We start from the raw sequence: 24,897 nt of genomic DNA on the forward strand, positions 1-24,897 counted from the left end.
TAAAGCATGTCCCAAAGACTGTTTTCCCTTGCCCAAGATAGACCAGTTGGTTGACGCAACTTCTGGTCATGAAACTTTGTCCTTCATGGACGCTTACTCTGGGTATAATTAGATAAGTATGCACCCTCCCGACGAGGAGCATACCAGCTTCCGGACAGACATAGGATTATACTATTATAAGGTTATGCCATTCGGTTTGAAAAATGCAGGAGCCACCTACCAGCGTTTAGTGAATGGCATGTTCCATGACTTGATCGGCAAAAACATGGAATTGTACGTCGATGACATGCTAATCAAGTCAAAGGAAGCTGGGGGGCATGTACGAGATCTGGGGGAGTGCTTTGCAATACTTAGAAAGTACCGCATGAAGCTTAACCCCCTCAAATGCTCATTTGGAGTAAGTTCTGGAAAGTTTCTCGGATTTATAGTTAACTCGCGAGGGATAGAAGCCAATCCTGAGAAGATTGAGGCACTCATGGAAATGAAGTCTCCAACTAGAACCAAAGATGTACAAAGTTTGACCGGACGGATTGCTGCTCTAAGTAGGTTTATTTCCAAATCAACGGACAAGTGTGTCCCGTTTTTTAACTTGCTAAGAGGAAGCAAGAAATTTGACTGGACAAAAGAATGTGAGCAGGCATTCCAAGCCATAAAAAAACATTTGGCTAAGCCTCCAGTTTTATCGAAGCGCATAGATGGAGAGGACCTTTTCATTTATTTGGTAGTCACAGAACATGCCGTCAGTGCTGCTCTAATACGAGAGGAAGATAAGGTGCAACATCCGGTCTACTACGTCAGTAAGCGGTTGGTAGGAGCAGAGTCAAGGTACCCTATGATCGAGAAGTTAGCATATTGTTTAGTGCTTGCGTCTCACAAATTACCGACTAGCCCTTACGACAAGTCTTACAAAAACTAGAAACCTCTGGTCGTTTACTTAAATGGGTTGTCAAATTGGGCCAATTAGAGATCACGTATCAACCTTAATCATCCATCAAAGGACAAGCTCTAGCGGACTTCATTGCTAAATGCACTAAAATTCCTGATATTCCCGACGAGACAGAAAATGTAGCTGGGCAGAGAAAAGTTTTTCCTACCTAGCAACTTTATTTGGAGGGATCTTCGAATGAACATCATGCGAGGGCCGAACTTATATTGATCACACCAAAGCAACATCGAATTCATTGTGCGTTAAAGTTCGGATTCAATGCCTCCAATAATGAGGTAGAATATGAAGCCATTTTAGCAGGATTACGATTGGCCAGAAATGTACATGCCCGGTTGGTCGAAGTAAATAGTGATTCTCAGCTGGTGGTTTACCAAATTTTGGGAGAATATCAGGCGAGAGGTTTGCGTATGGTGGCATACTTAAATAAAGCTAAGGACTTATTAGCACAGTTTGAAGAGTACACAATCAAGTTGGTGCCATGAGAGAAGAACTCCAACATAGACACCTTGGAGAAATTAGCCAGTGTGAAGGATGCTGACACTCTGAACATAGTACCAGTTGAATACTTAGAAACCCCAAGTATTACCGAGAAAGAAGCAATGCCAATTACTATAACTGACACTTGGATGACACCCATCATCATGTACCTCGAGCAAGGGACCTTACCAGATAACCGCAATGATGCCAAGAGAACGATGAGACGGGCTGCTTGGTATGTCATAATGGAGGGGTGTTGTATAGAAGAGGGTACTCTATGCCACTACTCAGGTGTGTGACGCCCGACCAATCAAAAAACATTTTAGCTGAAGTACACGAGGGATTTTGTGGAGATCACGCTGAAGGGCAGAGTCTCTCTAAAAAGATTTTGCGACAAGGATTTTTCTGGCCTACAATGAACGAGGACTTCATGGAATATGTGAAGAAATGTGATAAGTGTCAGAGATTTTCTAAGATACCTAGAGCACCTCCAAATATTTTAAAACAAATGCAGAGTCCCTGGCCCTTTGCAGTATGGGAAATTGATCTGATCGGGAAGCCACCTAAAGGAAAAGGAGGAGTGCAGTTCGTTGTAGTTGTTGTGGATTATTTCACTAAGTGGACTGAAGATGAACCATTAGCCACAATCACGTCAAAGAAAGTGTTAGATTTTGTGGTGAAAAATATCATATGTCACTATGGCCTGCCAAAAAAGATAGTGTCTGATAATGGTACATGGTTTGATTGTGATCTATTTACTGATTTTTGTGCTAAGCATGGCATCACGAAGAGCTTCTCCTCAGTGGCTCACCCACAGGCGAATAGGCAGGTAGAAGTGGTAAACAAAACTTTGAAAGACACCCTAAAGAAGCGGCTCGAGCAAGCTAAAGGATGTTGGGCGGAAGAATTACCAGAAGTTATCTGGTCGTACAGAACCATTGCTCGGATAGCGACTGGCCATACTCCTTTTTCGTTGGCATATGGTTATGAAGCTATGATACCGGTCAAGATCAACCCCCCGTCCCATCGAAGAAGCGCTTACGTACTAGGACAAGAACAATCAATTACTAGCTAAATCTTTGGATTTTATTGAAGAAAAAGGGAGCATGAGAGTTGTAATGACCCAACTACTCTAGACTCTTGGACCATTAACGAAACTATACATACAAATTCTTACTAAAACTTACATTTGCGAAAATACCATAATTTTATTAGAAAACTTATAGAAATAAGAGTTACTTACATAAATACCAAGAAGGATATGGGATCCCATTGTTTGAAAAACAAAACATAACATGATTTATAAAATAAAGTGATTACATAATAAGTGCGGAAAATACATATAAAGACCATAAATAAACGACTACATCCTCGAAATCGAACTCTCGACTCCTTGAATCAGTTCATCACCAATACACATTCTCTAAGCGTCCACGAATCTTACCGCCTCTAAAGCTATTTTCCTGCACATAAAACAAAAAGGAATGAGCCTAATGCCTAGCAAGGAAAATCTAACACATAGTCATAAACATAAATTTCATAAGAAACATAAAGACATAACATAACACTTTATCATACACATACTATAATGGCCATTATTACTTGGGGTCCCATAGACTAAACAAGTCATATGCCCATGAGATTAGTGGGGTCCTACAAGCTAAGTAGGTCATATGCCCATAATCTATTTGGGGTCTTGTTAGTCATATGGGTCATATGCCCAAGCCTACAAACATACATATCATAACACTTATCATAACATAAGAAACATAAGATAACATAAGTATATAACATATAGATTCTATCCTATTTTCCTTACCAAAGTTACCGGGATATATGGACAGTGTTGGGACTTTGGAATACTCCTAATAATCATTATGAAAAAGAGTGAGTCTAATGAAGAAAAAGAGATGAAAAGGAATGGGAAGACTAAACCATTGAGAAACATACTTACCAAAACTTATGTGCACAAGAACTTAGATTTCCTAACCAAAATAAAGATTAAGGTTAGAGGCTGGGTAGAAGACTATGAGAACTTAAAAGAACAAATACAGAATTGAACTAGAGTTTTGGGTTACCTTGAAGACTTGTAAGACCAATCTACACCTCAAACCGAAATACTATAAAACCTTACTTCCCAAAGTGTTTGATAAGCTTATGATGATCAAGCTTATGATTCCCCAACCCAGGTGTTTACACTCTCACACTCTCTTAGCACTTGCATCCTCTGAACTTAGAGCAAAAGATGAATAATGGCTGGGTACTAGGTCCTATTTATAGAGTTTAGGAATGAAAGGATCTTGATTTTACTTGAATAAAAATAATAGCTTTTTAGGTGAAAATAATTTGAATAATCGTTCAGCAGAGGCTGAAGACTCGTTCAAAAAGATGTTGGACTTATCAAGAGGTTGAATGGCTTAATGGAAAAAGAATTCAAAAACTTTCAAAACATACTGAAGGAGGCGATATATCGCCCCCTGTAGGCGATATATCGCCTGGGCTAGTATGCCCGAGGCAGTCGTGCATCGTCTCGTGTTTTCCGTATCTACGTGCTGCGATATATCGCCCCCTATAGCTGCGATATATCGGCACACGCTGATTAATTAAACACGAAATTACACATTTTTAGCTAAGTTTGAATGGAGTAAACAGCCTTGACTAAGCCCTCAACGTATTCAAAGCTGCTGACTGACCTTATAGCATTCAAACTTTACTCCTTATTAAATTAAATCCTCAAAATACTTAATCCTTAATCATCCATTCATAACATGTGCTTAAAATCCTATTGGTCCTTATCTAAACCTTATAGTATAATAAATATTATTCTTAATATCAGTCATATAATCAAACCTTAGGTTAATATTAATATTCTTAAACTATAGGGTAAACTTAGAAAATCTATATGTATTACTATGAGTGTCCAAATAATTCCCAATCTGAACCAAAAATTCAAAGTTAAAAAGATAATACTATAAATACTATAATACTACTATCTATCTTAGCTAAGTAAAGTTCTTGGACTCTACAAGAGTTGCTGCTCATCAACAAAAGGTGGCCCGCTATTTCAATTCCAGAGTTAAAGATCAAAAGTTTCAGGTTGGAGATTTGGTTATCATAAGAGTGTTCATCAAAGACTCAGGAGCTGGAGTGCTAGGACCAAATTGGGAAGGACCATATCAGATCGAGAAAGTCTTGCCACTAGGCACTTAAAAACTTTCTAGGCTGAATGGTGAGCTAATCAAAAACTACTAGAATGGCGAGCACCTTAGGAAATATTATCAATAAATACCACTTGCACAGTGGTATCTTAGATTCAAGTGTTTTACTTGTTATTTAAGTATGTTTATGATCTGGTTATTTGCTGACCAGTCGATTCTTGCTACAAATATACATGTGTTAATTTTTCAAACAGTGTTTAATTGATCAGTAAAATCAAGCAGTGTTCAACTGCTTGAATATTTTCTTTATATTCAATGTGTTTCACGAGTAGTGATTGCTCGAACAGATTCGGTCAAGTAGCAAGTGACCAAGGATCTTACAACCATCGATCACTTGGGGGGCACATGGGGTATACTGGTAAGTAATTCAACACAAGCAATGAGAGCACTAATTAATATTTTTGTTTTTAGGATGACTTGTAAATTTTTGAGCTAACTTGTTTATCAAAAGCTTAAGTAAATTGGCTTCTTTCAAAATTCCAAGTTAAAAGCAAATATTCGTGTGAAATTAAAACATTAGGCTCATAAAATGTTAGAGCAATAAGAGTGTGAGAAAATATACTCAGCAGGGACTTATGAAATGTCTATAATTTCTAAGTTAGAAAACTAAGTACTCATGTGAAAAATTCATGGCATAGATCAAGAGATTTTACTATTCACAAAAGACTTGGGATGTTTTAAGAAAAGTAAAGTAAAGTTTCAGGTAGCTCGGTCGTACAAGAAAAATATAATAACTACTGAGCAGTAATTGTCTTCACAAAAGTATGAGAAAAAGAAATAAACTACTGACTAGAAACAAGATTTTCACTAGTCAAGTTGAGCATGCTCTCTGGTCGGCCCAAAATGCTCACTGGTCGGGTAGACTGTTGCCTGGTTGGTCAACACTGTCCTCAGCATCAGGGACATCCTCTTGTTGAAATGATAGAGCAGGAGAAGCAGGCACAACACCATATGGATTAGCTGCCTCCTCGGCGGCCCTGGCCTGACATTTGGCAAGCTCTTCCGCCCTTGCCTCTCTGAGAGAAAGTCGAGGTTGAGGGGCTTGTTTAGCTTCCATATCTAATAGAAGCAGTTGAAATAGATCTCTTCATAACGGGCAAGATCAGCTTCTTTGTCTTGTTTCAACTCTTCATTCTCATGAGTCATTTTCTCTAGCCGGTCGGTCAACGTCTTGTTGGTTTGGATCTATTTTTTATTTTCATCAGCCAACTCCCTTAGAGATCTGTCTCGCTCAGCAATTGTCTTCTCTGCCTGCTCAGCCTTGGATTGAAGATCTTTCTCAGATTTAGTCAAAGTTCCAATCATAGCTTGGGCTTCCACCAACTGATCATTCAAGACCTTGATCAACTCTTTATAGTCGTCTGCTCGGCGTTGGGCATGACTAACAGTGATAAGTCCCTGGAATAAATAATTGGGAAATATTAAAATACGAGTGATCAATAAGAAAGTAAATATTTCTGATAAGATGCTTACACTCATGATTTGAGCAAGGCCTTTGTGGAGGACAACTTCGACGCTTTGTCGAGGTAGAGTCTCAAAGGTTTGAGTTGTAGTTGCATGGTGAAGAGTATGGTCCAGTAACTCTTTGTCATATTCACCAATGACGCGAAGAGGCTCACTTAAGCAAGTTGACAAAGTAGTTTGTAGACTAGCATAAAAGGGAATTGACGAAGGAGCCAAACGTGGGAGAATGACTGACTGGTCGGATGGTTTTCCCTGGCTATGTGGCATAGTCTTTATAACCTTGCTCGGAGGAGTTGAGTTGTTACCTTCACCAGTCTTCCTCTTTTGGGCAGAGGGGGTGTTGAATTGCTTGAACATGGTCAGATCTACATAAAAGTAAAGCAAAAATTGGGTTAGTAGAAACAATAAATGAACATAGGTAAAAAATAAAATTCAACAGAATCATCACAAAATCCAATTATGGTTACTGTCAGCAAAACCTGAGTTCAGAATTTTGTTAAAAAACTCATCCACGTCCTCGTCCTCGTCCTACGGCGATGAGTTGTCTTCTCTAAAGAGCTCGATACTTTTGTCTTTGCCAAGCCTAACGAGAAAGGCGGGTCGGTGAGGATTTTCAAAATGAGGCTCTCTAATAATGGGACCACCTGGTCGGCGTGGATGAGGGGATGGAATAGGAGAAAACTGGTCGGTCACTACTTCAGTATCGACATTAGACTCATCAGTTGTGTTAGTGTCATTAGTCGTACTACCAACAACAATATCTTGGTTGTTCGGTAACAATCCCACTAAGCGGAGATTCTCCAAGGAGACCAACTGTTCAACATCTTTTTCATCTAGAGGCATGTTGGCAAGTTCTTCTGCTTAAGCATGCATTTCCCTAGTTGGGAGAGATTGATCAAAAGGGTCGGCATGTGTAAAAGCCAGGTTGTTGGCTTTAATGTCTGTAGTAAGGAAGTATTCTGAATAATATTTCCCAAGGTTCAATTTATGGGCTATACCATGAAGGTACTTAACCCCTTTTTGCCTATAAAAGAGGTGAAAAAAACCTGTATTCTTGTGACTGGGGTTAGTCCTAAAATCGAACAAATAGTGTATCTCGTGAGGGATAGGCAGGTTCCAACCTTGAAAGTGGTAGAGAATGTATAGAGTAGACAAGGCTTTTACACCATTTGGAGCAATCTGGAAGGGAGACACATTGAAGTAATCTGCTATTGATCTAAAAAAGGGATGCAAGGGGATTGTGGCTCCTGCATAAATGTGATACTTGGACCAGGCACAATAGGCTCCACCAGGATTATTGGCTCTTTGGTTAGGGTGTGGACATATCACATTCACTCCTTCGAGAACCAAAGTCTCGATATGCTTATCAAACATTTTGGAATGTAGTTTAGAAGGCTTAGCTACAAACCAGGAAGGCACACCATCTTCATCTTTCCTCAGCCTAAGTGTAGCAGTTTGTTTGATTTCTATGGCGAATGCTTGGGTAACCTTTCTCTTGGGTTTTCCAGTTTTTCGAGCTTGGCGAGGTGGTTTTGAGGAAGCTTTAGTCTCGGCTTCTCCTAATAAATTTTCTCCCACACAGGGTACTCATTCTACCATCTTTTGTGTTTCTCTATGAGCAACTTGGGGATCTTGTTCTTGAGGGAGTCGATTAGACTTCTTCACCCTCATCGGTTGGTGCTGGTGTTGTTGCTTAAGGAACTTATCTTTGTGAAGAAAATATAAAGCTGACCGCATAAGGATTTTCTTGAGGTGACGGAGGCGGTCTTCAGGAGTTCGTTTGCTGGGGGATTTAGAAGAAGAATCACTGCTCGGAATAGTGTCCCTTGAAGCAGGAACTGAGGAGTCGGAGTCTGTTTGGTTGTCACCTCCCCTGTAGTCAAGGGGAGGTGAGTAAACCAAACAGAAAGTGAATGAAAAAACAAAAATATACACTACTCAGTGAAAAATTTTCTTTGAGAAGAGAAATCAATTTTCTGCAGATAAAGGCCTTTTTGGGAAATAATAGTAATTTTGAGAGATTCAGAGAAAAGACAATCAAATAGTTTCGAATGTCGTGTGGTGTTCAGGGGTATAAGGCCTAAGGTGGTGTCCGAGCAACCGGGTGTGTGTCCGAGCGGCTGTGCGATGCCCGAGCGGCTGGGAGCATGTCCGAGGAGCTGGGCGTGTCCGAGGAGTTGGGCATGTCCGAGGAGCTGGCGTATCTGAGGAGTTGGTGTGTCCGAGTGATTTGGTGTGTGTCCGAGCATTCAAGTGTGTGTCTGATCAGCTGGGAGCATGTCCGAGGAGCTACGCGTGTCCAAGGAGTTGGGCGTATCTGAGGAGCTGGCGTATCCAAGGAGCTGGTGTGTCCGAGTGATTTGGTGTGTGTCCGAGCATTCAGGTGTGTGTCCGAGCAGCTGTGCGGTGCCCAAGCGGCTAGGAGCATGTTCGAGGAGCTGAGCATGTTCAAGGAGCTGGTGTGTCTAAAGAGCTGGGCATGTCCGAGGAGCTGGGCGTCCAAGGAGCAAGGATGTGTGTCCGAGCAGCTAGGAGAAAAAACACACGAGGGCCAAACAGGGGTCCGATCGGCTAGGTGTGGCAAAAGAAACAAGTTTGATGGGCTAAAGGGTATGGAGCATAGCTTGATGTATAAACATATTTTCTTGATCTTGGACTATGCAAACAAGATCAAAAAGTGGAATTCTATGAGTTCAACAAGTCTCAAGAAAAAACCATATGCTCTTCTTAAACCCATGAACCTGAAACTACAATGTGTGATGGGAAAACATTTTTCTTTCAAAATTTCATAAAATTGATGGAAAAATTGGCTAACCTAAAGCCCAAACTACACTATATCAGCCACAAAGTCTCTATTCTACAAAGATTTATCACAAAAAATCCAAGAAGATATTTCAAAAGGGGTTTCGGCATGTGTGTGTTCTAACAAGTTTTTGTGTTGATTTTTAAAGTTTAAAAAGCTTAAAGATAAAGATGAAGAAGGAGAATCTTACCCAAATGTATTGAAGAGCCTTTGATTTCTTGAGAAAGCTTGGATTTGCTTGGAGAAGTTGAAGTGCATTGGAAATTTGTGGAGGTTTCGACCAAGAGAAAGGAGAGTGTTGTTGACGATGAAATTCTTGCTTATGAGTAGTGGGCATCCGTGGGTCTATTTAAAGGAGAGAAAGGAAGAGAAAAGGAAACTCCCACTTTCCCTGAAGACTCTTGGTATTCTCTCTCCAATGATTGGAAACGAGTAACTGCCATTTTCATGGCTGAAAATTTTAATTATACCTTTATTTGCAAAAGGCGAGAAGATGCCAATGGTCATTTTTGGAATTTTAGGACACAGTAATTATTAAATTTACTGCAGATCCTTACGAGAAGTAGGAAAAGTTTATCATATGAGAAAATTATATAATAAACTTGGGGGGCAAATGTTATCCCCAATAATTTTGTTCAATGACATGGCAATCGGATAAACAAGTGGTAATGCATGGTCAGTAAATGACACATTAATAGTCAATAAATGTGTTGACTAAAGAAGTGAAAATGTTGGGAGTTGACTTGCGGAGTTGTGATATTAATGGTCAGAAGTGATTTGCCCGACCAGTGAGGTGTCTTGGCCAACCAGTAATGTGTTTTTGCCGGCCAGTCACTTCGGGGAATGGATTTAGTCAACCGGATGGATCAGAATCTCAGGAGTTAACCGTCCAGTGACTCTTTAGTAAAGCCTCAGTAACAGCTTCAACCCAAATCACCCTTAACTGCCGCGGGAATCTCTCAGATATCCCGAAGTAATAGCTATATTGTTGTAATTTGAATTTATGTATATTTTATTAATTAAAGTTGGTTGGAACAACAAAGGACCCCATCAAACAGGATATTTCTCATGTACAATCCATGAGCCTATAAATAAATGGCTTGTGGCATCATTTAGGAAGATCTGGGGATTGAAAGAAAACTTTCTAGTTTGGAGACTTTGTGATCATTACTTTGGGCATTCTAGGAGCATTTTCTAAGAGTTCAGAGAGGGAAACACTATATTTTTCTACTTATACTTGAGAAACTTAGTTGACTAAGGTTCATCTGATCTTAAGTATTGGTTAAATATATCACAACTCTAAGTGGATTAGGCTATTACCAACAAACTGGGGCTGAACCACTATAAAAATTATTTGTGTTACCAACTCAAGGTTTATTGTCGTTTCTGCGTCTACTCGCAGTTGGCCAAAATTGTGGTCAACAGTTAGGTTGAACATAAGTACTTTCCTTTAATATTTGTATCGATCCTCTATATCAAATAGGTTTTTGTTTCATGACCAAGAATTGAGAGGTTTACATTCTTCATTCAGTATCCTACTACTTCATATATATATATATATATATATATATATATATAAACATACCACTTCTTTTGCATAATCTATTTTATCTTCCTTTCCCTCTTTAGTATACTTAGGGTCCCAAATTTTCACTGCCTTCACCCCAATATTGATCCTCAACATGAAACAATTAGTGACAGGGGACCCTTCGTCAGGGATAGCGGGACTAACAACTGCATTTAAATTCATTGACAAGTTACCTAATATTATACTTAAGTATTCCAACTGCATTCATGTTCATCCACTATTCCAAAATTCATAAACTAGCCTCTCGGCATGTTTGGAAATTACCACTGTGAAATACCTTCCAGTTCTTAACAAACGCAACCCGATGAATAGGTTATTTGGGTCCAAGATGTTTTGCTGTGGAAAAATGTTAGATAAAATTACATGTTTATGACAACCAAAGGCACAAAGCTTCATGCATAAAAGTAATATATGCCATTTCTTTATTAGTTTAAGCTTGAAGTGTGAATGGATTTCCAGATAAGAAGCGCTACCCAATATTGAGCATGTGTCGGTAAAGGAAATCACAAATGAAAGGAAGTGAGTGGAAAGTCTTTTTCGGTACTTTAGCATGGTAATGAAAAGGAAATCCTGTAAGTGAAGGCCAAGGAGGGCTGCCATAATTGATTCATGCTTTGCCTTATATAAGAAGGATGACTATCAAAAGCTTTTTTACCATAAGATGCTTTATTCTCCAAAGTAGCATAAGCTTACTGAGATTTTTGCTGGTATGAACCAAACCAAAGGAGAGGAATCATCTTCGTATTTCTTGCACTCCTTGAATGTCATAATCTGCGCATATGCTGAAATTATTTGGAAAAAAATATATATTTATCTTATTATAGAGATTATATTACTTTAAATTAAGTCTCCTGAAGAAGCTTATAGCATGTTATAACTCTGGCTGCACCCTTTTCTGAGACTCCATTGACCTCATGCATTCTCGATCAAATATAAGTTGGTCATAATGGCATACTACATACCTGATTCAAATTAAAAAGAGAAGAAATGCAATCAATTTTACTCACTACTCACTTTGAACATCCATTGCCAGAAATCTGATAACTATAACTATATTTTAGAAATTAAATTTTAATTTAAAAGAGTTTGAATTTTAAGAACTTATGAATCTGGAAGTTCAAGGTTGTACATGAACTCTGCCAATTCAAATATCTGCATTGATATAGAGGAAAATAGATTGAAAGACCCTACAAGGCCTTCACTGGACTCAAGCATCTCATAACCAACGGTGCCCCATTTCTTCAGTTCTACCTAATGTTCTTATTGCTCATTATGAACACATGTACTCTCCACAACATGAGTCAAGTCCATGACGGGTGGAATGTCTGCATCCTCACTACCTCGACCAACACTTTCTTTCCCAATATCGGCACCCTATTTTGAATGGGCATCCCCTACCACTTTATCAGCAATGATGAGCTTAATCTCCCGCGAAATCACAAGGCTAACTGCCTCAAGTAACCCCTCAACTAGTGCCACCAAGGATGCCTTTTGACATTGTAGTTTTGTTAAATTGTCCATGTTTAAACTAGCCTCCTCAACTGTATTTCCAGGAGCCTGGTTTGGGTCATTTTCATTTAGGACATGTACAACTTTAATATGAAATCAAAGAAAAATTTAAAGCAAATTAATATACTACAGTAGTGAAGATGTATAAAAAATGACACGTAGGAGTAGGATAATCACTTTATTGCAATCACTAAAAGTGCCATTGTGACAAACATAGTTCTTCACTCTTTTGCATGCATTGTCTGTCCAAAATGTAATGGGAGGAACACTCCGGTCGACAGAAAATTTGGGAATATCAATATGGTTAAAGTACAACAACTACTTAATAATAATAATAATCAAGTTAGACCACCTGATGATTAATTATTTCACAACAATAAAGCTATTATATTGTAATAATACTATAGATTACCAAAGAATAAAAATTGTCTCCTAATTACTAGATTATATATATGTATTTTTTATTTTTAAGAATATACTAGGCTGAAACAATTTTTTTTCACCAATGAGTGGCAAGGCTATGTGTGGGCTAAGGAGAACCAAATCTTGACTAACCCTTTTTATTATTCCTCATATTCTTTAAAAACTATTAAAACTAAACTATACCACTCATAATTTTTTCTAATATGTTTCAACTCGACACCACTGTTGTCTTAAAAAAATTAAGACTAAACTATATCACTCATAATTTAGCAATAAGGTTGTGTAGTAATGAGTCTACACCAAGCTGAAACTATGTGCCTATGGGGGTGTGAATAATTACATAGTTTAATTTTGTGGTAGAACATTTACCTGAAGAAAAATAGTGCATACATTTATATGATGCATACGACTAGCTTGATACTTTTCGATGGATTTCATGAGGGCACTATACTCGTGGGCAACCCAGTTGTGATGTCGAATGTTGGTGGGATCGCTAACCGCATTTATGTAACTAGTACGAATCTCCGGTCCAAAACCAGGGACCAAGATGCTGCCAATGATGACAAGGATGAAGCTGGCCATGAAATATTCATCAGCTTCTTCATAATTCACAAGATTTCTCTCCAAAATCGACAATTGGATTCTAATGCTGCCAGCGAAGATCTTAGCCTTCAACTCTATTTTGGGGACCTTCTCTTGAAGGTCTATCGCCAAATCTCCATCTGGAATGTCCATGACTCGTTGAAAAATCCTAGCCGACATTGGGATTCTCTTGCCATACAACTTTATGAAGTTGCAACCCACATCAACCCTCTGAACCAGCCAATGAACTAGTGGGTGGTACACACTTGGAAAGTTTAAACTTAGATAGGAATTGAATCAAACCTTGACAACCATGGACTTTTGATCCTCAGACAGGGTATTCACTATCCTAACCACCCATTCGAATGAAGATCAGCTCACAGTGTCATGCGAGTCAACCTCCACACCAAGTTCATCAACCATAGACTTCTCCCTGTCAATATGACCAGAAGGTTGTGCCACATCCTTGTGCTTCTTCTGTTTAGTCTTGCTATCTCAATTCTCCTCTTTCTGCTTCAGAGACTTACAAGGGGAAGATTTATCAACAACTTTCTCCTTCTCAGACTTACTGGTATGAGCCAGCATTTAAAGCAGCCCTCCACTTTCCAGCGAGCTCTTTCTGCATCTGCAAATGAAGACACAAGATTAAATTGAAGCTTGTATGGTAAATAACAAAAAAAAAAAATCAAATGAGCTTGATTTTATAAGTAAGTTAACATACCCCAGCGTGTTGAAGCCTATTTTGCTCTCAAAGTAAGGCCTCCAATTGGGTATTTTCAATCTTCATTTTTTCCAATGTGGCAGACCTACATGTACATAAAATTAAGCATGTTAAGTACAAAATAATGCCACTAAAATATGAATAATTAGCAAACATAATGAAATGGAGAATGTTAATGAATAAGCACCATCGATAGAGTACTTAACCCTGGACAAAGTAGCATCATTTGAACAGCATTTTAATCCTAAGGCACCCAAAAACTCCTATGATAAATGGAAAACAGAATGAGAATGGGGTGACTTCAAACACAACATAATTGGCAAAAAAAAACATGATTTTTTTGTGCACATCCTATACCTTAACAATGTCTCATAAAACAAGACAAATAACTTCAAACGCAACCAAAAATAAATAAAGCGTATATAAAGACCCAAACACAGACATACATATACATATACGAATATCAAAACAAAAAAATACAATAATCCGGCTAGTTTCTCTTTGTTAATTAGTTATCTACTTATATAACAAAAGTTTGGTTTCCATTACTCATTCCATTTTTAAAAAATACACACAACTTCATATTAAAAATCATCTTCATAACAAAAACTCACAAATAACCATGATGAGATAAAATATATATTGTGTCATAGCTTACATGTTTCGGATTGAAGAAAGAAATATACATGCATAAAAGAAATGGGTAACTCCATAACTAATCACAGACAAGGAAAAGAGAAGAACTTAAAAATTTCAAACAACATTAATGAAACTCTTCAAACGCCTACTGTATTACAAAAAAAAAAAGAAAGTAAAATGGACAAAGTCCATGGCAAAGTAACATGCCCTAACTCAGCATTTATCAACTTGGAAGTCCAATGATGCTCTCGAGCTCTGGTTCCAGGTACCGAGTGTAAAACTCCTCAAGCCTCCACCAGAGTATATTAAACTGAAAAAAAAAATAAGGAAGATGAAGGTGGAGAAAGGGTTGAGTTCGGAAGAAATGAGCAGAGTATGGAGAAGATGAACGTTTCGGTTGATTGAGTAAAATAACCGGTTGAGTGTAACCGGTTAAGTTTTTAAAAATAAAAGATTAAAAGCTTACACACTACCCCTAAAATATAGCCTGTTTCATCGGTAAGTGACTTCGATTTTCTCATTTTACTTCCCTGGCCGTCCAATCAAAATGAAGAGAAGAACGGTCATGATTGATCTTCTTTTGTGGCAAAATGACCGTTGGATTTAATCAACAGTCCTTATTTGATGATGAGACCCGTTCTGGGCGGAACATCGTTGAAGTCATCGTATATATATATATACTGTGTATAAATACAATGCACGTTATATTTGATATTTTTTTTTTTTTTAGAAACGATGTAATATTCAAAAAGTTAATTAGATAATAAATAACATAATTATTAAAATGTACAACCTTATTTAAGTAGAAAGTTGTTGTCGTATTACGTGAAGAATTAGTTTGAGGCACATTTTTAAATAATGATTGTTTCAATAACATAATATATTAAACCTATAATTAGTTAAATGAAATAATTGAACTAAACAAATTGGGCAAGAAGAATTTCGACGAAGTCAGTTAACAATACAGTCGACATGAAACAAATGTAAACATTGTGCCATATGTGCATGGCTTGTTCTCACTTCAAATTCCTCCAAACACACAGGACAACTTTGCCCTATCTGTTCATCACTTTCTCCAACTATGAAAGTAATAAAAATCAAATCCACAATCTCCATATTATTCCAATATGGAAATCAATCATCAACTGTCATGTATGTCTCATCGTCTCAAAGTTCTATCTATTTTTAAATATTCTTTTTTAAATAGTCACGAGACTCTGGTTAATAGCCAAAACATAAAAGTTAGAGTGTGTTTGATAATAATTAATGATATTAGTAATTTTTAAAAATATTTCTAAGTTACAAACTTTAAAAAGTACAATTAACAATTATTTAATTTAAACTGGTTGTTTGGATGATATTAAACCTATGGGTTATTCATTTTTTATTTTGTTTTCAATTTTGGTAAAGGATAACAATTATTAAATATTTTTGAAGTGTAGTTGAGATAATTATAAATAATTTAATTTCAAATATAATCAATAGTCAATTGGTTTAATTAAATTTTATGAATATCTAATTTTGACTAAATATAATTTAATTAAGTAATAGAATTTTAATTATTAAAAAATAACGTAAATTTTAATAATATTAAAAAATTTGATTAACCTATGGAGATTTTAATTTATGTTATGTAATTTTTTTTTAAACTTTTCTTAAATTCCTAAAATTATTCTCTCTATCTTTCCTATTATTTTTCTATCTCTCTAATTAGCTTCTGAAGAGGCCACATTGCTTTCAATTTTATTTTTTTAAATATAGTTCATGATACAAGCCCAAGAGACAACTCTAAGGAAACCTAATTCCCTCTGTAGACCAAATTGACTCACCTCTCCACAGCCGCTTCTTCTACTTCACCCTTTCCTTCTACCATGTCGTCTCTCCAACTCTGCCACTCCCTCTATCTCCCCAACTCTCTCGCTGTCATTGTTTCCTTATCTCTTCCACTCTTTCTGTCACCTATTAGAGGAAAACAATTCTTGCAGGCCTAATTATTTATTTCTGGGTTGTTTTTTAGGGCTAATGGTGGAGCTTAATGTACTGTATTATTTTGGTCGAGGGTTTTGGTGGCTGGGTCTTCTAATGGAGGCATGTAATGGGGTCGCATGGTATTCTACATTGATCTTAAAGAGGGTGTACCCATACCGCATTGGTGTGTGTAGAGGATAAGTTTCTATTGTTATTTTCTCTTTTCATATTAATTCCCTTATCTTTTTCTTATTTGAAGTAGATATTTGTTGGATTCTATCAAACACTTTTATCTAGGGGGCCATCACTAACTTGGAAAAAAAAATTAATGAGCACTTATCGGCTATCAATGAACAAAAAATCAAAATACAGAGTGCTTGGAGTAGCCTTATACTTTTTAAATTATTTTATCTATCGAACTAATATTAATATGCTTTTAGTATATTAAAAAAAATCACTATAACCTTTTGATTGTTCCTTCAAACTTTTAGAAAAGAAATCAATGCATTTCTTCAACACCATTGAGGAGAGAAAAATAGTTCAATGCATGAGTATTATATTTTCTTAATTGATGATTGTACTTTTGTAAGAAAATAATTTTTTTTTTCAATTTATGTCATTCTAATTTTTACCTTTTACATAAGAGAATTTGATTTGAGATTGTAAGAACTTCTGTTTGAAGTTGAGGATTTTCTTATTTTAGGATTTATAATTTGATGAGTTGGTTTTCTCAGTATTTGTATTATGTACATGAATACCAATGGTTGTATCTTTCTGAAGTATCGCATCTTCTTTCCACTTTTTGTTCTACAAATGTTAAATCCCTTGATTCAAATTGATTTTCTTTGTGTGGTTTTAAATTTTATTAAATTTAAACTTGTTGTTTGGATGATTCTGAACCTATGGGTTATTCATTTCTGAGATTCTTTTTTTGTTTTTGGTAAAGGATAAGTGCACTTTTTTCTTTCATTGTTTCTTCTATATTTCTGAAGTGTAGTTGAGATGTAACTTTTACCTTTGAATTTAGTTTTCTGTGTTTATGTAAATAAGAATTAGTTTTCTTCTCTCTGTTTGTTTGAACTAATGTAGTTTTTTTTTCTTCAGTTTTTGCAGGATTACTAATTTGAAACTTGCATGTGTACTGATCTAATTTTACTATGCTATTACTATATGAAAAGAAATATCACTAACATTTTTAATGTTTCTGTTAATGTTTCATGGATGAAATCAAACTGTATTACTTCAACAATTTCTGCAAATGAAATAAACCTCAGATTTGTTTCAGGAGGATGAAACCATTCTAGAGTTAAAATTACAGTGTATTAATTCAACACATTTTTGTAGGTGTAATTGATATGAGAGTATGTTTCAGGAGTGTTTTTTATTATTTGAAAGTTTATAATGATGAGAGAGGAGGTTTGATGCGATAATGTTTATGTATTTGTAATGTGTTACTTTATGCAAAAGGTTGTGTACTGAAAGGATGTGTACTTCTGAAGTGTTGTATTGTTTAATTTTTTTTAAGATTAATCATTTGAATGTGTGAAGAATCAATTATTGTATTTTTTGGATATAGAAGAAATTATTCAGTTTGGATGACTTATTTACCTTACTGTTAAACTATAACTTTTTTTAAGCATATTTTAAAGTCATACGAAATTCTGTTAACACACAAATCTCTGTTAAAAGCACACAAAATTATGTTTGATAGTCATTTATAAAAATAGGTAAGATATATGATTGAGAGTGAAAGAAGAGAAGATTGAGTTGGAGGCGTACTACATGGCTTTATAAAAAAAACGGCAGAAATGAGCTTAAATGATATTTCTTGGCCGTAACAGCAAACCCTTTCTCTTCTTTATTCACTAACCCTCTCTCTCTCTCAAATTAAAAATTATAAACTAAATTTATCTAAAATTAGATAATTCTAATACTAATATATATATGTTTATTTTTAACAAATAATATATATTTAACAATAATAATCATAAAACTAATTTAAAATCACCAAATTATTTTAATTTATTAGTTAAACATAAATTAAAGCATCAAAATTAGAGTGAATTCAATTACCAATAAATCATCATCAAACCAACATAAAAAAAAAATTCAAACTAATTTTCTTTGCCAATATTAACAAAAAGGATGAAAAATATAAGTATAATTTCATTGGTATTGCAAATATATTGACAATATAAATTTCTACAGTATCATATTTAGTTAGCATCAACGGACATTTAATAGGACGATTGTTTCAACTCAAAAAATGCAAGAAATAACTAATGATTAATTTTTTTTCCTTTAAATTCTACAAAAATGTTATAATCTATGTTACAATGAAATAAAAGAATTAACGAACTGACCCAAAAGAACTCATCACTATCATCATTATTATTATTGATGTAGCTGCTTTGTCCAGTCGAATGGCTCCCAATCACGGGAAAATTTCTGAACAGCTTGCATTTGTTCAGACACTGACTCAGACCTCTGGCGCCGACGACGATACATATCTTCCTCAGGCAGCTCAAGAATTCCTCTCATGACATTCAAACCAAAGCCACTCCTGAACTGTTCTTCGTCGTCAATTTGATGGAGAAATCCTCTCTTCAGACCAAATTCAACATGAAAGTATGGGATGTTCTTGGGGATTTTACCGCGTAATCCTTTTGACTCGGTGTCAACATTCTTGGCAACAGCCCAGTCATCTTCAGCATCACGTATTTCCTGATATGAAAAAAATATCGATATTGATAGAAATATTAATACTATGAGTTTATAGAAATATTAAATTCAAATTATAATAGTAATGAATGGAGAGTCACTTGAATGGTTTGACAGGCAAGGAATTTTACTCCAAAACATTTGACAGGGCAAAAATTAAAAACTATCAAATGAAACTTTCTATAAAGAACTCTTCATCAATGCCAATGCGGATCTATCAGCTTTAACAACAAGCACAAAGCATTGAATCTAAAAGGCTGACTAACCTTTTTAAAATAGTTAACAGGGTCTTCATCGGTTTCTCGAGGCACAGGAATACATTCAACCAAACAATGGCGGCGTTGTTGAGGCAAATCAACCACTGTTTCAAGAAACACAACATCCTTCTCTTTCTCTGCAAACATCATGATGAGACATTTCTTGAAGTTTCGAATTTCTTCCCAAACATCATCATCCACACTGACTGTAGACGGTACATGCTGTTGGAAAAAAAATCACCATGAGAGACTTCTCTAGTAAAAGTCAATTGCTACATTGATAAAATACTATCCAAAAAAGTTACGCAAAGACTGGGCTCACCTGCATGGTTAATATGCAACAATGGCCAGGCACCAATGGCTCTTGTTGTGGTAACATCAAATACGTGTAATTTCCTATTGCCACGACAAGATGTTTGGGCCTTCTGGGATTCTCCAAACAGAAAATGCAGCGCTCTTGCTGGTTTAAGGAGAAACGATTAACCATCATATTCTTCTGGGTGGCCTGATCATCACCTCCCCACTTCTTCTGTGACTTCTTTCTTGGACTATCATCAAAGTCATACTCATCATCTGCCCGACCGGACATACTGTATTGTTTGTTCTGCATAATCTTTTGAGCTAGATGCATATCAGCATCATCCTCATTCTTCTTCCGTCTAAGAGACATATCCTGGATAACAGAACTAGATAAAAAGGAATACCTAATTAGATTTGTCACTCATAATGTAAAAATTACAGCAGAACCGTACAAGTTGGCTAAAATTTGACATCAATTATAATTACTTTTTAGCTATTAACAAAATTCTTCAAGAAAAAGAGCAAACACACAATATATGGAATGAAAAAGAACCGTACAAGGAGAAAAAGAACAATCAGAAAATGCAAACTTACCAGCTTGAGCTTTCCTCCCTCCGCGGCTTATTGAGAGTATCATCACCATCCTGCTTAGCCTTGATACTCCCAACTTCTTTCTATGGAATGAAAAAAGAAAACCGTTATACCCCAGTAAGGATCCTTAAATCAAATAGCAAAGATAATAAGCAAAACCATAAACAAATTGAAGATTGAAGATTGAAGGAAATTGAAGATAGGAAAATCTGAGAATAGATGTCTAAATGAATCGATGGATAAGAACAAACTAGAACAAGAGGTATTCAATAGACCTCAACTCTTTAAAAGAGCCAAAACTAAATTACAATAAAATTCTCATGGTGCTCCCATTCTTTCTACTCTATTCCATCTCATTAACTACCATAATTCCCTCTGCAGGTGTCTATCAAATACTTGGGATGATTCTTTGCCTGATCATTCTTTTTTCTTTTTCCTTTTTTCTAATAAGTCTTCGCCTTGTCATTCTAAATATGAAATTTGCATAGTAGTGCATGCATAACACATATATGAGAAATAATTAAATAGAAAAGGTTAAACATAAAAAGCAAAGTGTGCCCAACCATAAGTTTCTCAGCTTCTTCATGCTTTCCTTTCATGCGAAGTTGTAATGCCTTGGCTGCCAGCTGATTTGCACTTAATGATTCCTTGACTATAGAGCTTGTCTCAGTTTTCAAATTTACATTTTCTCTAACAGTACTACTACTAGAATTATTACTCTGCTTTTGAAGAACTCCACGCAGAAAGCTTCCATCATCTGCAAACTTATTCATGCTAGATATTGTATCAGAAATAAGGCCAGCATCCTGGGTAGAGACATTTTGATTTCTTTGCTTTCTCCATGATAAAGAATCCTGAACTTTGGGCTCCCTCATTCGTGGTCGCTTGACAGATACATCTTTCAGGTAGTCTCGATTTGTCTTCTGATTTGAAAAAATAAAAAATAAGCAAGATTGCTAATGGAGAAGTAGGAAGTCAAAAACTGAAAACAAAGTTTGATATCTAACTTTTAGTGCATTTTTCAGCAGGAAAAAAATGTTTTTTTTTTTTGACACATTTATGGGGAACCCCCACTAATCTCCCCACTAATCACTTACACACTCAAGTTCCGAAAGAATTGAAACATCATAGTAACTCGCTCAAACAACTGAAGCTTCCATATTCAATTTACATTTATGCAAAAGCCAATAAATAAATAATTGTAGAGGAAGCTAATGTATTAGATTGTTTCCAAAATACCAATTCAATATCCTTCTCATGCCGATTTTCTGACTCTGTGTTACTTTCATCAGCATGCCCTCTTTGTCTACTTTTTATGGCATGCAGATGTGCACGAGATGGGGCAGCTCTATTAGAAGCTACAGATACAGCCAGTTGACCAAGAGAGCCCCAACGTTCTTCAACAACCTGTACAATTCACAGACGCTTAAATTAAATAACAAAAGTAGGTTAGTCACACTAGTAAATGGTAAAGATCTATAGATAAGGTATCATACCTCATCAACCTTTCGTCCATCTCGTGCTGCTTGCTCTCGAGCACGCTTCAATGCTTTAAGTCTCCAACTTGCACCTCCATCTCCAACAAGAGATGAAGATAAAAGTTTGGGGTCGCCAGCTTTAGGTTCAACATTTTCTTCTGGATAACCAGATCCATCATCCTTAAAATATGGATTCAATTCTCTGGGATTGACTGTCCTTTTCTGGGTTTGAAGAAAACTAATGCATTAATACTAAAAGAAAAGGCAGCACTGAAAGTGTAAATGTTCCATAAAGTTAGATACAAACAAATACTGTGTCCTAATCTGTCAAAAAAAAAACAATTTGCAAGAATTAAATTAAAGCTAACAAGACAAAGAATGATTATATCCCCTATGGTAGTTTTAAGTTTTAAAATTGTAAATTACATGGTATGTTGGTTATCAAATTTAACTGCATCAAGCAAAATATAAACAACAAACATTTTAGAACATTCACATTTGACTTCAGAGCACAACAAACATATATTGTTTCACTCTAATTTAGAGAAAGGTATGAGTGGGATCGCAAACATGAACCAACAAATTGCATATTCCATAACAAACAACAAACAGCCCACTAATATCATAAAATATTACAACTATTAAGGGAAAAGATTCCAATATAGCTTTATAATATTAGATTGTGATCATACCTCCTCAGTCTTATCATCCACAACTGGCTCATTCTCAATGGCTTCTTCATGTCTTCTATCGGTTTTTTCTTCTGGTCTAAGCATCCACTCTAACCCAATTTCCTTCCTTGCAATATCAGCTCCTCTACTGTCATCTATACAAAACCGAATACAGTAAATCATACTCCACTTGAGTCTACATGTTAATATCAGCACATATCATACTCAGATCATAAATCATACCAGACATGTCCTGTTCTGCAATGTCCCGTTGACTTCCTTTCTTATCCGCTTTCCTTCTATGTTCCTTACTTCCTTCTTTACTACTTCTTGATTTCCTCTTCGATTTTTCAGTAGCCTCATCCCCAGAGCTATCATCATAACTTTTTTTACCCTTTCTCCTACTACGCCCTCTCTTATCATCTTCAGATGAACTTTCTGAAGAATACAATGAAGGCGAATGCTCATCAGATGAGTACCACTTCTTCTTTCGAGAAGTTTTCTTTACTTTCTCAAGATCTTCATCCGAACTACTATACCTCGAACTCCTTTTTTTTCTCCTATGCTTCTCCTTACGACTCGATTTCTTCCTTTCTTTCTTCAAATTATCTGAGCTATCATCCTATGTGTGAAAATTTCTCATTAGTGTATTAAGCATTTTAACAAACAAAACCAATAGCTCAAAAGAAAAAGAACAAGAATCTATGCGCACTAGTTCATACCTTTGCAATCTGATCACGGGGTATGAATTTCACTCCTCCTAGCATAGTTCCAAATTCCCACACTAAAAATACAAACTGGGGTTAGCATAAAACACTTATAACACCCTGCAAGATATTCTAGTAAAGATGAGATCATCAGCTTCTTTCCTCTTCATCTTGGCAGCTACAATGGTGTTGGTGTCTACCCATACCCATGAACCCACCAATACTCAAATCAAATCAAATCCCTAAAATAGTAATGAGTGAGTGGGTTGAAAAGGACCCAGTTCCTCATTAGCAAAGGCAAAGCCAATGGAATCAAACACGCATAGAAGAGCAAAGCAAAGCAATGATCATTAATTAGATAATATAGGAAAAGAAGAAAAGAAAAAGATGAAAATGTTTCGGGACACTATCCTCGAAATTATCCCTAACTCAATCCTTTAAATTTTTTATTTAATAAATGGCTATGTAACATGAATTCTTGCGTTTAACGGAAGTTCTTAAAAAAAAGGTTAACTCTAATTGAACCTATTAGTGAATAGGTTTTAATGCTAACAGGGTAACTTTTCACATAATAAATTTTATTAAAAAATGGAAACAGTTGCATCTTCTCAAAGAACACATTGGCATATCGAAGAGTTCCATCTTTCAGAAAAGATTAATCTAAATAAGACCAGACATTGTAACAACTCTAATCTAAGAAGACATAACCCTTGGTATTAAGGAACTCAGTACATACAAATACTAAGAAATCGTTCCATCATTCTCATGCATACTCCTCATCTTTCAACAGATTCATCCAAATGTGAAAATAAGAAACTCCAACGCTCAAAGCGAAATTGGTTAGAATCTGAGATTAATTTCAGTTGAACTCATGAATTCAAAAAATTTAACCCTCTTCTCTAACATTTCTCTCAGGATTGTTGCTCCAATACCTCTCCTCTGTGAAGAATTTAAGGAACACCACAAAGGTTTGTTTTTACTATGATTAAACCATATAACTTGTATGCTTTATTTTAAATTTATATACAGTATCTACATGTTTAGCAACTCCTTAATTTGATTCCCAAACCAAACCCAGATGCCATTTTGTGGCAGTGTATTAAGTAATGTAATATTAACACGTAGAGATGACAATAAAAATGGCATATCAAGTACTTGAAAATTAATTCCGTAGAAAGTGTTTAAGAGAATAATAAATCAGAATGGTCTTCAAACCTTTAAAAAAGGAAGGAGAGCTTCCATTTTAAACTCCACCGATCACATACAAATCAAGACTTTACACAAACACACAGATATATATATGTACAAACATATATATTAACAGATTTAAACTTCAAACCCTAAAGTCATACCGGCGGCTGTGGCGGTGGCTCTGGCTCTGGGCCTCCCCGTTTTGGTGAAGACCTTGACGGAGGAAGCAATATGGATCGATTAGAGGAAGAAGGTGCTACGGACGGAGTGAGGGAGACATCGAGTAAGAGAGGGTGGCGGAGTAAAAACAAATCGAGTGAGAGAGTGGGTCGCGGATTCAGGAACAAATCGAGTGAGAGGGAGGCGGATTGACGAAGTTGGTGCAGGAACGGACCGTGAAATTGGTCTGGGAAAAACAGCTTGATAGAAAACCCCAACAATATTATTTTCACAATATAAAGATAGATAAATTGTAATTAAATAACTGTAAAAAAAAAAATTGTTTGACAAAAGAAGAAGTAATATTTAAGCAGCCTCCCACTGCTACTTTTGAATAGTTTTGAGCACGTTTTTTTTAATCAACGTGTATCATTTTGAGTATCTTACCCTCATTATTTTTAAATTAGGTTCAAACATCATAATT

The 24,897-nt window shown here is 36.0% G+C and overlaps 2 protein-coding genes and 1 long non-coding RNA gene across 12 annotated transcripts; 1 reads left to right on the forward strand and 2 right to left on the reverse strand.

Moving 5' to 3' along the window:
* Positions 1 to 5,325: 5,325 nt before the first annotated feature.
* Positions 5,326 to 14,920, reverse strand: LOC133819036 (uncharacterized). 8 transcript variants are annotated; one of them, XR_009886256.1, is made up of 7 exons: positions 14,584 to 14,920; positions 13,919 to 13,994; positions 13,732 to 13,816; positions 12,798 to 13,635; positions 11,626 to 12,053; positions 6,115 to 11,458; positions 5,326 to 6,039 (listed from the first exon to the last, which is right to left on the reverse strand). XR_009886256.1 is itself a non-coding variant. In XM_062252177.1 (4 exons), exons 3-4 carry the CDS (start codon positions 13,188 to 13,190, stop codon positions 11,871 to 11,873), a joined length of 576 nt encoding a protein of 191 aa, XP_062108161.1. In that variant the 5' UTR covers positions 13,191 to 13,635; positions 13,732 to 13,816; positions 14,584 to 14,846; the 3' UTR covers positions 11,468 to 11,870. The 8 variants fall into 8 exon arrangements, 1 of the variants encoding a protein (XP_062108161.1); XR_009886255.1 differs by lacking the exon at positions 13,919 to 13,994 and having other exon boundaries at positions 6,115 to 10,832; positions 10,970 to 11,458; positions 14,584 to 14,919; XR_009886254.1 differs by lacking the exon at positions 13,919 to 13,994 and having other exon boundaries at positions 6,115 to 10,642; positions 10,774 to 11,458; positions 14,584 to 14,919.
* Positions 14,921 to 16,116: 1,196 nt separating this feature from the next.
* On the forward strand, positions 16,117 to 17,939 carry LOC133816566 (uncharacterized). The gene is made up of 2 exons (XR_009885335.1): positions 16,117 to 16,522; positions 17,443 to 17,939. It is a non-coding gene; the product is annotated as an uncharacterized LOC133816566 (long non-coding RNA).
* A 545-nt stretch (positions 17,940 to 18,484) lies between these two features.
* On the reverse strand, positions 18,485 to 24,697 carry LOC133819037 (uncharacterized). Of its 3 annotated transcripts, none has more exons than XM_062252180.1 (11): positions 24,416 to 24,697; positions 23,079 to 23,140; positions 22,600 to 22,978; positions 22,378 to 22,511; positions 21,704 to 21,907; positions 21,447 to 21,614; positions 20,771 to 21,127; positions 20,211 to 20,290; positions 19,639 to 20,002; positions 19,326 to 19,538; positions 18,485 to 19,062 (listed from the first exon to the last, which is right to left on the reverse strand). In XM_062252180.1, the coding sequence occupies exons 2-11, from the start codon at positions 23,121 to 23,123 to the stop codon at positions 18,733 to 18,735; spliced, it is 2,274 nt and encodes a 757-aa protein (XP_062108164.1). In that variant the 5' UTR covers positions 23,124 to 23,140; positions 24,416 to 24,697; the 3' UTR covers positions 18,485 to 18,732. The 3 variants fall into 3 exon arrangements, with proteins under 3 accessions (XP_062108164.1, XP_062108162.1, XP_062108163.1); XM_062252178.1 differs by having other exon boundaries at positions 20,771 to 21,130; positions 24,416 to 24,696; XM_062252179.1 differs by having other exon boundaries at positions 20,771 to 21,130; positions 23,079 to 23,305; positions 24,416 to 24,696.
* Between the last annotated feature and the right edge of the window lie 200 nt (positions 24,698 to 24,897).

This window comes from Humulus lupulus, chromosome 2 (assembly GCF_963169125.1).
Source record: "Humulus lupulus chromosome 2, drHumLupu1.1, whole genome shotgun sequence".
Classification (NCBI taxonomy): domain Eukaryota; kingdom Viridiplantae; phylum Streptophyta; class Magnoliopsida; order Rosales; family Cannabaceae; genus Humulus; species Humulus lupulus.

Coding starts and splice junctions, on each gene's coding strand:
- LOC133819037 (XM_062252178.1), bottom strand. CDS start 23,123: ATGCTAGGAGGAGTGAAATTCATACCCCGTGATCAGATTGCAAAG. Junction 20,003..20,210: donor AGGGAGGAAAGCTCAAGCTG/GTAAGTTTGCAT, acceptor CTTTTTATCTAG/TTCTGTTATCCAGGATATGT. Junction 19,539..19,638: donor GTTGCATATTAACCATGCAG/GTGAGCCCAGTC, acceptor TTTTTCCAACAG/CATGTACCGTCTACAGTCAG.
- LOC133819036 (XM_062252177.1), bottom strand. CDS start 13,190: ATGTCGGCTAGGATTTTTCAACGAGTCATGGACATTCCAGATGGAGAT. Junction 12,054..12,797: donor TATGCACTATTTTTCTTCAG/GTAAATGTTCTA, acceptor GACCCAAACCAG/GCTCCTGGAAATACAGTTGA.